The sequence below is a fragment of the Zingiber officinale genome, chromosome 3B, assembly GCF_018446385.1.
Source record: "Zingiber officinale cultivar Zhangliang chromosome 3B, Zo_v1.1, whole genome shotgun sequence".
In the NCBI taxonomy this organism is placed as follows: domain Eukaryota; kingdom Viridiplantae; phylum Streptophyta; class Magnoliopsida; order Zingiberales; family Zingiberaceae; genus Zingiber; species Zingiber officinale.
In genome coordinates, this window is record NC_055991.1 from 109392204 (window position 1) to 109405683 (window position 13480).

At 31.8% G+C, this 13480-nt stretch overlaps 2 protein-coding genes across 2 annotated transcripts; one reads left to right on the forward strand and one right to left on the reverse strand.

The window, feature by feature from the left end:
• The first annotated feature begins 3426 nt into the window (after positions 1 to 3426).
• On the forward strand, positions 3427 to 3900 carry LOC122055105 (cysteine-rich receptor-like protein kinase 24). Its single transcript, XM_042616495.1, has 2 exons — positions 3427 to 3649; positions 3740 to 3900. Exons 1-2 carry the CDS (start codon positions 3427 to 3429, stop codon positions 3898 to 3900), a joined length of 384 nt encoding a protein of 127 aa, XP_042472429.1.
• Positions 3901 to 6321: 2421 nt separating this feature from the next.
• LOC122055106 (WD repeat-containing protein 48-like) lies at positions 6322 to 10233 on the reverse strand. Its single transcript, XM_042616496.1, has 14 exons — positions 10132 to 10233; positions 9768 to 9926; positions 9573 to 9635; positions 9395 to 9484; positions 9031 to 9300; positions 8857 to 8954; positions 8705 to 8740; positions 7796 to 7916; positions 7483 to 7719; positions 7286 to 7381; positions 7134 to 7199; positions 6951 to 6989; positions 6714 to 6848; positions 6322 to 6630 (listed from the first exon to the last, which is right to left on the reverse strand). Exons 1-14 carry the CDS (start codon positions 10231 to 10233, stop codon positions 6322 to 6324), a joined length of 1821 nt encoding a protein of 606 aa, XP_042472430.1.
• Positions 10234 to 13480: the final 3247 nt, after the last annotated feature.

Sequence of the window (13480 nt, forward strand, 5' to 3'; positions counted from 1 at the left end):
TTCATCAATAATAATTCATTCCACTAAAGAACTATTATTGAACTACCGCACCAATCCCAAATTACATTTTGGGCTCCTTCTTATTATGAGTGTGTTAGTCTCCCTGTGTTTAAGATGTCGAATGTCCACTAATTAAGTGAGTTACTGACAACTCATTTAATTAATATCTTAGTCCAAGAGTAGTATCACTCAACCTTATCGTCATGTTGTACTAAGTCCACCTGTAGGGTTTAACATGACAATCCTTATGAGCTCCTTTTGGGGACATTCTCAACCTAGATTACTAGGATACAGTTTCCTTCTATAATCAACAACACACACTATAAGTGATATCATTTCCCAAATTATCGGGCTTATTGATTTATCGAACTAAATCTCACCCATTGATAAATTAAAGAAATAAATATCAAATATATGTGCTTGTTATTATATTAGGATTAAGAGCACACACTTCCATAATAACTGAGGTCTTTGTTCCTTTATAAAGTCAGTATAAAAGAAACGACCTCTAATGGTCCTACTCAATACACTCTAAGTGTACTAGTGTAATTATATAGTTAAGATAAACTAATACCTAATTACACTACGACCTTCCAATGGTTTGTTCCTTTCCATCTTGGTCGTGAGCTACTGTTTGTAATTTATAAGGTACTGATAACATGATCCTCTGTGTGTGACACCACATACCATGTTATCTGTAATATAAATTAATTGAACAACTACATTTATCATAAATGTAGACATTTGACCAATGTGATTCTTATTTCTAGATAAATGTTTATACCAAAAGCTAGGCTTTTAGTATACATCCTAACAATTCCAAGAGATAAACAAAAGGAAATACCCTTGGCCGATTTGTTCTTCTCCATGTTTCTCTCCCGCGCCATCTTCGACTTCTAGCCATTACCGCCTCCCATCGCTCCCTTTTATACGGACGGAACGAAACCGATCTACCGGAGGTAGAAATCAACAGGGGAAGAAGGGCTAAAGCAAGGAGGAAAAGAGACCAAGCAAGGGATGAGCGAGAGCTAAGAAACAAGCGGACGGAATGGAAGAACGCGGTGTCGGTAAGATGTGAGGGAGGAATGTGTCGCATCGACGGAATCATTGGGGTTATAGTAGCATACCAGAAGACACTGGGATCTGTCATAGTCACACTGCCTCAACGTCGGGGTCGAAGGAGGCGAAGAGATGGGTTGATCTGTCGTGGTCGATTGCCTTAGCACCGGGATCTGCCGCTTGATGAAGGTGGGGTCAAAGAGATTGGGTAGTGTGAAGGAAGCGTGAATGAGGCGACGGAGGCAAAGAGATTAGGGCATGAAGATGTGAAGGAATAAGGTGATTAATCCCGCGGTCTTGACGGAGAGGAGTTCGAAGGAGTGGTTCGCGGAGAGAGGTTCGCCGGAGAGGGGTTTGCCGGAGAGGAGTTGGAAGGAGAGGGCGTGCGAGGAGGAGTTAGATGGAGAAGGTCGGCGTGAGATGAGGAGTTGGGAGAAGGGTTCGGGATCAAAAACAATCGGAAGATAGGTGGAAACTAGGGGGTTTCTACTCCTTACTTGATCCAATGGTTTGTATTAATCTAGATTTAGACGAGAACTTAACAATAGACAACACTTTTTAAAAATCGTTGTCGTAGACACTAAAAAAAGGCTAATAGACAACGCTTTTTACGAAGCGTTGTCTTTGACCCATAAAATAACTAATAGACAACGATTTTTAGAAAAGTGTTGTCTATTAATAAAAAAATAATGAAATATGCAACGGTTTTCACTAAAAGCGTTGTTAAAAAAAAAGGACAACGCTTTTTAAAAAAAACGTTGTCGTTTAAGTGTTGTAGAATCCCAATTTTCTTGTAGTGTGTAGCTTTGGCAAAAAGAAGTTTTTCAAAATTAAAATTAATAAAATCTTATTTACGTTTAACAATGTCTCAAGAAAGATTAAATAATCTAGCAATTTTATCAATTGAAAAAAAATATTATCAAAACTTAATATAAAAATTTAATTAATAATTTTGCATCTCAAAAAAACTACAAAACTAAATTTTATATAAAAATTTACTTTTAAATTAATATTTATTTTAAAAAAAAAATTTAAACCCACCATTGTCGGTCCCAAGTTCGAATGAAAAAGGGTGAGGGGAAATTTTATTTTTTTAAAAAAAAATTATTAAAGACCTAATTTTTTTGGCCTAGAACCTCATGAAACCTTGAGACGACCCTACCTGGATATTCAGGATAAGTATCAATACTCACGGTAGAATATTTAGATTATCATTTAAGTATTCGTGATTTAAATCTTAATTATAATTTATTTATAAAAAAAAAATTAAATGAAAAACGTAATCAAAAGATGCCAGATTTCTAGGCTGGCCGCCACGTGCATTTTCTGATTTATCCTAGTGACCGATGGAAAACTTTTCTGAGGCCGGAGTGATCATCCTAAAAATAATTAATGAGGCTAATTGAGATTATCATTTTTATTTTGAAAAGATAATACAAGAAGAAAAGGTTAGTAATATTTCTGGTTCATTATTTGACGAGTAACTCTGACTGAATTATCATGCTTTAGTTTTTGAATGCATCAACTCAAAACATAAGAACACCATGGAAGTCCAATTTCTTTCTTTTTTAATAACATGAAAATCAGAAGGAAGTTTCTATTATATTTCATCCTATTAAAATTGCTTTGCAGTAATAGGATATATGCCCGGTAGTGGAATAAGGCTTATCATATTGTTAGTCCCAAACAGTAGAGATGGTGATGATAATGTGCATAATATTATTACATATGTGGATGGTGAAGAAGCACAATTAAAAATGTATATTAATAAAAGAATAATTTTTTTCACTAAAACTTAGTATTTTGTCACTTAAATATTCTTTAGTGACAATAATTTTATTCCTAGGTTCGTTGTCCTAAGTAATCATCCGTGATTTACCTCCTTCGTATTGACATAGAGACGGGATGACGGGACACTCGGGACAAGTGAATCACCTTTTACCACATGATTAAAACCACTACTTGTGATAATTTTATTGTAATTTTTTTGTCACATATAATCATTATCACAACTTTGTCACAAGAACTACGTTTAGTGACCAGTATTCAATATTAATTATGACTAAAATCTCATCTTTTTATAGTGAAGCAAAGAAAAAAAGGGAATTCAATGGCTAGTTCACAGTTGAGTGGAGGACTAGTATGGGACTTTTGTAGCTTGAGCTATTATGTAGAAGAAAAGCAAGAAGGAAACAACTCAGATCTTCCTGTTCATACATTTGATGCTATTCAAATTGCGACAGACTATTTTTGTGAGTCAAATAAGCTCGGAGAGGGTGGCTTTGACTACATTTATAAGGTGAAATTTAAACCAAAGAACTAATGAATTAAGCTCAAATTGTGTCAATTCTAAGAGGAGATTAATTGATGGTGTTGAAGGGTGTGTTGCCTGGAGGACAAGAAGTGGCGGTGAAGAGGCTTTCAAGGAGTTCAGGGCAAGGTTTGGAGGAATTCAAGAATGAAGTCATTCTCATCTCTAAATTGCAGCACAGGAACTTGGTCAGATTGCTCGGCTACTGCATTCAAGCCCATGAAAAAATTCTCATCTACGAGTATCTCCCAAACAAAAGCCTAGATGCCATCCTTTTTGGTATGTAACTATTTCTCTATATATGAAAAAAGTTAGACAAAAAAACTATGCAATCAATTCTTGAAGCATATATAATTGTGAAATTAACAGATCCCTTGAAGAAAGATGTACTAGATTGGAATAGAAGGTTCAACATCATAGAAGGCATTGCTCGTGGTCTTCTTTATCTTCACAGGGATTCAATGTTGCAGATCATCCATCGTGATCTTAAAGCTAGCAACATCTTGCTTGATGAAAAACATGAATCTTAAAATATCATGAGACTTTGGTATGGCGAGAATCTTTGGGGCAATGAAAATGAGTGCAACCCCAATCGTGTGGTTGGCACACTGTAAGTTAATTATGAGCACTTAGCATTAGCACTTCATAATCATCAATGAGTTGTGTAGCTGAAATTTTGTTTCATACTTAAAAATTTGGCAAATTTGCAAGTTAAATGCCATATTTTATGGAATAGCTCTCTAAGTTTTACATTGTTGCCGCCTTGCCCTTTATCGTAGATTCATGAGTTTAAAATTTAGATGAAAAAATTGTTGACTGCACAATAATTGTATGCATGCATGTTATAGCTTACAGTGTTTAGTTGAATACTTTACGTCATTTGCTCAAAGGCAATTGATAATGGTGCCCAAAATGTGACATTCAGATGACAAAATAATACTGTATTTTTTAAAAATATAATTTGTGGTGCAAATTACAAAAATAATGTGGAGTTCAAGAGACAAATTAAAACTTTAATAATTTTCTTGGATTACGAAGAAAACTCCATAAATATTTTTTCTATTAATCTAAAATTGATATATTCTTAATACATGTAGCGGCTCATGTCTCCTGAATATGCAATGAAAGGTTTATTCTTAGTGAAATATGATGTTTATAGCTTTGAAATTCTTATCATGAAGATCATCAATGGTCAAAGAAATAGAAACTTTCGTCACATGGAGAATAATATCAGCATTATAGGATATGTAAGTTTGTGCACATAATATTATTGCCTTTAATATTTTATATGTAAAATTATATGCAACTTTACTACACTATTTATAATTTATTTTCATCTCAAGAAACTATTGTCATTTATTTGGTCAGTGAATTAACACGTTTTTATCACTAAACATAAAACATAATGTTACCGGCTTGGAGGATGTCGAACGAGGAAAAAATAACTAAACTAGTGGATCCGATGATTGGATCATCATCCACAATCAACGTCCAAGTAAAGAGATGTGTACATATAGCATTATTGTGTGTTCAAGATTGAGTGAGTGATCGACCTGATATCGATAACATCATTCGCGGATGATGGATAATGAAACAAGTGTTCTTCCCATTCCAAAACAAGCCACGTTTGTAGTAGAGTTTGTAGTAGAGAGAAGCCCAATTGAGATAAAGTTGACAATTAACAAATATGGATCCTTCTCCACTTACGATGTTACCGTTATAAGTGCTTACAGGAAGATAGATTGAATGGTAGATAAACTTTTTCTTCCATACAAGCATTGAATATATAACTCCATTGTTTTTGTTTCATGCATGTTTACGATACATTAGATTCAAAATGTAGTCGGCACAAAATATAGTTGGGATAAATTAAATATGATTTGATGGTGATGATATATCTCCATGATATCTGGGAAATTTTGTAATTCTTATTTTTTTTTGTTCTCAATTTTTGGGAAATAGTTATCTGAAAATGTGAAAACTATTGAGAAATCAAAAATAGATATGAAATTTGTGTGATTTATTACTAAATTTCCTTGTGATTTCAAATCTATGTTTTTTTTGTCAAATTTTATTAGATGTTCATCGGGTAAGAAAATTTACTATTTTTGGACAATTGTTAATGATTAGGTCGACATTACTTTTGCATTCACTTGAGTGAGTTTAAATCCCAGGTTCAAAGCTTATTTATGTACCAGAATTTTTATCCTTTGAAACCAGATAAGATTTGAAGGTATTGTGTTCTCAAAACATGCACTTAACATATATAATGTTATCTTTAAACTAGATGAGTACTATGTGATATATGTAGCTTACCCTAAAACACCTATATTTCTAGCATCGTGAGAATTACTATTAAGGGGGAGTCTTGGTACAAGTATAGTTGTTGTCATATAATCTTGTGATTATGGATTTTAGTTGCCGAAACAATCTCTTGTAATGTAATTCTAATATAGTCTAATTCTTTTATAAAAATTTCTTGCACCGAACTATCCTTTGCCATGAGAATTATTATTATTGTTTAGTTTCTTTTGTAATAACGGATCCTAGAGAGTTATTCAAATCACTTCATAATATCATCGAGATGTTTTACACTGACAAGATGATTATTGATGACGATGAACATAAATTTATCAGAATCAAACCATATTATCCTAAATAATTTGTTCTTCGGGTGAGTTATCATTTTCATTTATTGAAAAAATCCTGCACAAGCCTAATATCAGAGAGTAAATATTATCCACCAAGAGTAAATAGTGAAATGTATTGTTTAGATGGTTAGAATGAGAATTAAACTTGGACACAGCACAAGGGCACAAGGGCACAACCAAAGTCACATTAATTTACTTACAATTGATCCTCCATTATAATTATAACAATGAAGTAATAAAGCAACAAAATTAGAAACTAGACTAAGAAAATGTAAGTTGAATAAGATGACCGAATAAGAATTATTTGGTAACTTCTCTTTGAGATTGATTACCATTTAGAATACAATCTATACACCACCAAGGTAGATCTTTCTCATCTTTTGTACCATCTAAGTTTGTATTCCTTCTTCTCCAATAACCTCCTTCTGAACCCTGTGTAACTATTGATGGAGGTGAGTTTGAAGAAAACTCAAAAGAAGGGTGCACCATGAGAGTGTTATTCTCTTGTTCAATATCGGTATTAGATGAAGCTTGAGATTCCATCCTCTTCATTCGTTTAGCCTTCCAATGTGCCAATAGACCACTAAGCGTCTCCTCAGCTAGATTTATCTGTAAGATTTTCTAAAAAGTTTCAGAATTCATCTCAAAGAAATGATATGAATAAAATGAAACATTGAAAATAACAAGTTAACCTTTGCATCATCTTGTGCCGCTTCTGAATTTAATTCAATAGCATTCATCTCTGCTGAGAAACATTGAGGATTATCTAAGTGAATCGATAGGCAACCTAGTCGATTATCCACGGTAAACCATGCTGGTATGCTTGCCTGAAACTATGCAAGTGGAAAAAGAGAGGAAATGTTTCAAATCTATTTAGAGAAACAGATAATTTATTAAAGAATACACAATAATAGAAATATCAAAATTACCTTTTCAAATAGCTCTTTCTTTTTCTTTTCAAACGAAACCTGCAAGTGAATATTCATGTCTAAGTTTAGCAAGAAGGTTGATGATTTTTCTTTCAAACTCTTCTAAACACTAGATCAATTTATATGAAACATCAAAAATATAAATAGGGAATCGATATGTCATTACAGTGCCAATTTAAGTACCTTTCCATAATCCTCAATGACGAGCCCATTGGTAATCTCCCATAACTTAACTGAACCTGAAGTATCCTAAATCAACAATGCATCTCAAAAATTTTAAAGCACCATAAAAATGAGAAAAACATTCATGAAAAATATAGAAAATGGTCTACTACCTTGGTCAATATATGCCTTCTACTATTTAAAATTTCATACTGTAGAATTCTTGGCTTTCCTGGAATTGTTAAAGATGGTGATTTGTATAAAGTAACCTACAAAAGCATTTCATTCATGAAATTTAAATTTATTTATCTAATCTCACAATTATTTTCCTAGAATATAATTCAAAGCTGAGACAAATTTTACTACTTACGGGTGCAGGTCCTTCTGAAGAATTTCTTGACCTTGTAAATGACAAGCTTCTGGCTATGAAAGAAGCACCATTTTTTAACATTCTTTGAAGGTTGTTTCCTTCAGCTGGCAGCCTGTCTACTGATGAATCTGTTGTCGCAACCCAAATACTATCATCGCATAAGGCCATTCGTAAAATTGGATCTTCTTTTTTGTAAAGCAAAATGCTCTCTCTTGTCGACAAATCTGTCAAGTATAACTATGGAATAAATATTAATCAGTGCTCAGTCTTACAGCTGGATTCAGAATGCAAGTAAAGGGAGTGGAGTATTTACAGATTGGTCTCTACCACCACTATAAACATGGGTGAATTCTGGAGTAGAAGCAAGTGCGAAGACTGAATCTTTGTGCACAACATAAGAATGCACACAGCGCTGTTGACCAAGATCCCATAGGCTACATACCACAAAGTCTCTTAAATAAACAAATTATATAAAAGAAGGTCACCACAATTATGATGCAACTTATTATTTATTAACTCTAGTAATTCATATTGAAGATATATTTAAGCGATTCATATTTTAGTAAATTTATTGAAATATTTATTAGCAACGACTCAAAGATGATAATTAACATATATTAACTTATTATAATTGGCAATTAAACATATATCAATTTGGTAATTTAATTAGTGATAAATAAGTGAATTGAAAATAATTGACTATATATATATATATATATATATATATATATATATATATATATATATATAGATTAAAGATCTCAAACGAGAACTTAATTAAACTAGTAAGATAAATTGTGACTTGTTCTTTTGATTTCTTAAATTTATGTAATTCTTTTTTATGTACTTGTTAAGTAATTTGTGCTTAGTTTTTTTCTTAGTTAATTTTATAGGTAAAAGTGATTTTGATGTTATAGTTGATGTTTGTCGGTATTTAGAATTACTTAGAGATCCTCTACGTACACATTTTTTAATTTAATTTTCGATGATGTATCTTTTTGTATTATTCATATGACTTTTAGTAATCTATGATTTTGTTGTATTTTATTTAAAAAATTATATATGGTTTGTTGAAATCTTTTTAGTTCTCGAGTTATAATTATTTGTTTGGTTTTTATCTCCTAAATTAAATTAATGTAAAATTTTGTAGTAATGTTTCAGTGTTGATACAAAATTTTATTCATCAAATCATATAATAGTTTATTCATCAACTAATGCGTACCAAATCAATTTATCAGATGATCCTGACAGGCAAAATCTGGAAAAATAAAAATAAATAAAAAAGATAAATTTAATTAGAATGTGACCAATATTAATATCAAAACATCACAAAAGGCTCTCAATGCCAATCACACAAGAATCTCAAGTGCTAACCTTCCTGTAGAATCAAGAAGCAGAGCCCTAATGTTGTCACTGTGGCCTTTAAGTTTCATATTCTTGGACCCTGTTCTTGCATCCCAAACACGTATTACCTACAAATAATTATGAATGCATTTGAAAATAAACACGCAAGGAAAAAAAAAGATTATTAGGTGAATCCTAAGTCACCTTTTCAGTTCCTCCAGATACAAGCACATTCCCATTATCACTCATGGCCAAAGAATATATTGATGACTTCTTGTGTCCCTCCACAATAACGGGATTGTGCCCATGAGATTGGGTGTTGTGGATCAGAATGTCATCGCTAGCTTTGCATCCACATAGACTTGGCATCATTTCTTCAGCTGTGTCAATAGGGCTAGTGATCGGCGAATGAGCTGCATTAAGGTCCCATATGAAAACTTCACCACCAAGCGCAGCTGAGGCAACTATGTTGCTCTAATTATCCACATGATGTTCAAAGAATATGAACGTTAAGTGAGTAGTCCATTTCATTCCTTAATTTTAAAGCATCATTATAAGTAACAATTACTCTTTGTCGACTTGTTGCGAGACACATAACGTAGTCGGAATGCTGACGGAGAGTCCCAGTGCAAACACCATTAGACGAGGAATTCCATGTCTGACAAATATACAAGTGAGAAATTAAATGATCAACTCTTATGTCTAAAAAGTCACCAATACTCTACTATGCACAAGTGAAGAAGAACCTTGATTGTGGTGTCTGAAGAACAAGAAACAAGCACATCGCCAGCCAAAACTGCATCATTTACCTGCACAGAATCATAACAATAGAAAACCATCGTGGCATATAGAATTGTTAAGTCAATTCATCTATCGCAACTCTATCAACTACCAGTAAAAGGATGTTCATTAAAGAATTCGTGGAAAACATAGAACAATACCCAATCTACATGCGATTCGAATGTTGCTGAACAACTCGCTTCATCATCCGTTACAACCCATCTCTTCAATGTTCCATCTCGACTGCCGGTGAAAACATAGTCATGGCCATCTGAAACTGATGGTTTTGACACAACTACACAATTAACGCCTGCACAATGCTGCAAACAAAGAAACCTTCTGTAGCAATCTCAAAACCAAGTTTTAAAAGAGTTGAAATCAATTATCGTAAGGAAAACACAAACAATTACAATGCCACATCTCCCTATCATTAGTAGGTCACAAAGAAAAGATATAATTGGATGAACATAAAGTATATATATAAGTAAGAGACAGCAAGGTCAATGTAATATGATATTTAGGGACCTTTTTATCATCTCCATCATTCAACACATATGATAAGCGTTTCTCTTTTTGAGGAGGACGATCTGAACCAGATGTGTTGTTGGAACTTGCCACACGATGCATTCTTGACTCTTTCCTGTTACAAATTGATTTTTCATTCAGTATCACATTGATTAGAAATAACTTAAGAAAATCACTTTTTGATGGAGAATACAAATTAATTATAAGTATATTTGTGAACACAGAAATCAGACACGACTATTTATAAACTTAATTATGCTTTTGGATATATCGTAAATTAATTATAGAAATAATTTCTTAAATTATTGAATGCAGAAAATAAAAACTCATAATAATTTTTTTTTTTGTAAACTTTAGATTACGAACTTAAATATAATGTACTACTTAAAATAATTTATATAAACTACAGATTCAAAAATATATTTGTTTAAAAATAAAATAATTAATCTACTTAAATATTGAACGTATGTTTATGAAATAAATTTTCTAAGTAATACTGGGAATAAAACCTAATTTCTATAATCATTAGATTTATGGATAAAACATGAAAATTATATTAACTATTACATATCAATCTCTATATATTTAGTATATATGAAGAGATTAAACAATATAAAGTTTAAAAAAGTGAATAGGAAAGAAATCATACAGGGGATTAATCAAAAGCACAACATACCTTAATTTGAGAGACTTTGATCACAAGGGATCTTCAATCTCTTGTAGAACCCTCAAGGATAGAGAAAGAAGGAAGCAAAGAAGAAAGAATAAGATTAATGAAAATAAAGTTGAAAAGAATGATAAAAAAAGTAACTAATCTAAAAAGTAACAAATAAACAAGTCTAGCTTATCCTTTAATCATGCTAATTTATAGAATCAAGGATTGACTAGATGCAGTTGATAGAATTTATCCATATATATCGCCAAGTCTTAAAAATATTTAAATATAAATATTTACTTCTTTTTAGTTCTTTTCTTGATTAATTTGTTTCAGTTTTATACTATAATATCTATAAATGACCATATAAATTTTAAAATATATCTCTAAACAAAATTATAGTTTTGATATATATTATTAATATTTTATTTTAGTTTAACCAATTATGTAGTCAGTTAATTGTTAATTAATGTTCAATTATTGTTCAGTTGTTTAATTAATTGATATTATACCTATAATACCTTCTAATTATTTGCAATATGTGTAGATAAAAACATAATAAATAAAATCTATGTTTATCTATATGTATGGATTTATTGAACTTATAATTTAAACTCATCCAATATTATTCCTTTAACAAGAAAAAGTAAAATTAGGGTTAATCAAATGATTAGGGTACAATCGGTTTAAAATTGAACCGACCGAACTGAACAATTTGAAATTGATTAAATCATTTTTTTTTCCAAATCAACCGAAATGACCAAATTTTTCAACAAAAATCGAACTAACATAACATCGATTAATTCAATTGAAAACCGAAATAATCAATTTTTCTATCATCAATTAATGTTTTTCAACAATCAACTAGTGATGAATTAACAATTTATTGTTATTTTCTAGTAATCGACTGATGATAGACAATAGAATCCAACGATCGAGTACGGAATAGTTATTCAATTTTAAGTTTAACAGTCAATTGTTATATAATTAGTGATCGACTGTTATAATAATCACGTGCTAATAACATATCAGTTCGACTGATTTATCCTATTTAATCAATTTAATTGAATTTAGATTTTTAAAATCATGACCCAATCGATTCAACTGAATTAATTTATATTCTTTTAAAATAAAAAATTAAATTTCTAAATTAATTGAATTGAACATGCAAATTGATTAGTTAGATTGATTAAACTTATACCCATCATAAATATGTCAGGTCAAGTTAAGCACCACATGACTTGTGGCGGGTGCTTGACTTGTGGCGGGTGTGCTCGGGCTAGATTTATTAATGTATGTGTTTTGTCCTAAGCTGAGCTAAAAAAAATATTAAAAAAATAAACACTACAAAGAATAAATTTAATTTTTTAAATAAGTTTACTGAAAAAATATTAGGTATAAAAGGATTAGGATCTTTATATATATATATGTTAAGTTAATTTTTCTAATTTATACTATTTTATCTAAAAAGTATAGCAGCCAGTCCCATGGATCCCTCCAGACTTATATTCACTAAAATTTTCCATTTCCTTTAGCTTTTTGCATCATCCAGAACTTTTTGTGTTTTCTGATAGAAATTTTATTCAAGGGTTTTACTCTTCCGCTTCCACAGTAGATGGTAGTGCTAGATTATGGCTAGATAAGAAATTGGTAGTAAATGGTAATATTTTATTATCTGTTTAATGATTAGTACTATAATTTATTTTTTTTCTATTAATCTAAGATGAATTGATAGAGATACTAGGAGCAAATATATCACTTTTTTGCCATATAAATTATGATTATTTATATTTCCTATGATACGATGGTTGAAACATAAGGTGTTACCATATATTTGAGATTTTAACTTGATATGTTCAAATATATCTTTCCTTATACCTTGACCACTTCTATTATTAACAAATAGTCATCTGTAATTTACTTATTCTGACAGAAATATTAGGGATAAACGAATCACGATTTACCATTGGTCATTTGTCATTTGCCACACAAGATTATGGGTACTTACAGTAGATAACAAATTTTAATTTCGTGCTTCTAACACACGGATGAAGCTCAGAAACCAACACCCTGCACTAGATTATATCACAAATTTTAATTTCCTGCTTCGACATCATCGATGAAGCTTAGAAACGAACCCACTGCACATGCTTGATCCTCGTATCCTCCTCATCATCAATTGGTTTGCGCAAGTCGGTCTTGTCCTTTTTGTAGTTATGGCAGATTGTTGCGCAAAGAGGAGATAATAATTCTCAACCTCTAATAAAGAGAAGAAAACATTGTGCAAAGTAATAAGATAAAGACGTATAAAAAGAGTAAATATGAGGAAGGAGAACAAGAAGAGTAACAGTACGGTGTATAAGAGTAGAGTCTAGTCATTGGAAGTCAAAGAGACATAACAGTCAGAAGTCAAGAAAATATGATAGTCAGAAGTCAAGGAGACGTGACAGTCAACAGTCAAGGGGACGTGATAGTCAACAGTCAGGAGGACGTGATAGTCAGCAGTTAGGGAAAGAAGAGGTATGACCGCCTGGTGTCATTAGCCACATGATACCCGGTCGGGTGCTTGCAGATCAGGATCCCAGATCTGATTCAGGGTGTGCAATCAAGATGATACCTGACTTGCTCCAACTGGTCGGGTTTTCACAACTCGATTAAATCCAAGCCTGGTTCTCTCAGTAGGTCAACTCCCGG

Coding starts and splice junctions, on each gene's coding strand:
- LOC122055105 (XM_042616495.1), top strand. CDS start 3,427: ATGGTGTTGAAGGGTGTGTTGCCTGGAGGACAAGAAGTGGCGGTGAAG. Junction 3,650..3,739: donor CCTAGATGCCATCCTTTTTG/GTATGTAACTAT, acceptor TGAAATTAACAG/ATCCCTTGAAGAAAGATGTA.
- LOC122055106 (XM_042616496.1), bottom strand. CDS start 10,233: ATGCATCGTGTGGCAAGTTCCAACAACACATCTGGTTCAGATCGTCCT. Junction 7,382..7,482: donor CTTCAGAAGGACCTGCACCC/GTAAGTAGTAAA, acceptor ATGCTTTTGTAG/GTTACTTTATACAAATCACC. Junction 6,631..6,713: donor CGGCACAAGATGATGCAAAG/GTTAACTTGTTA, acceptor AAAATCTTACAG/ATAAATCTAGCTGAGGAGAC.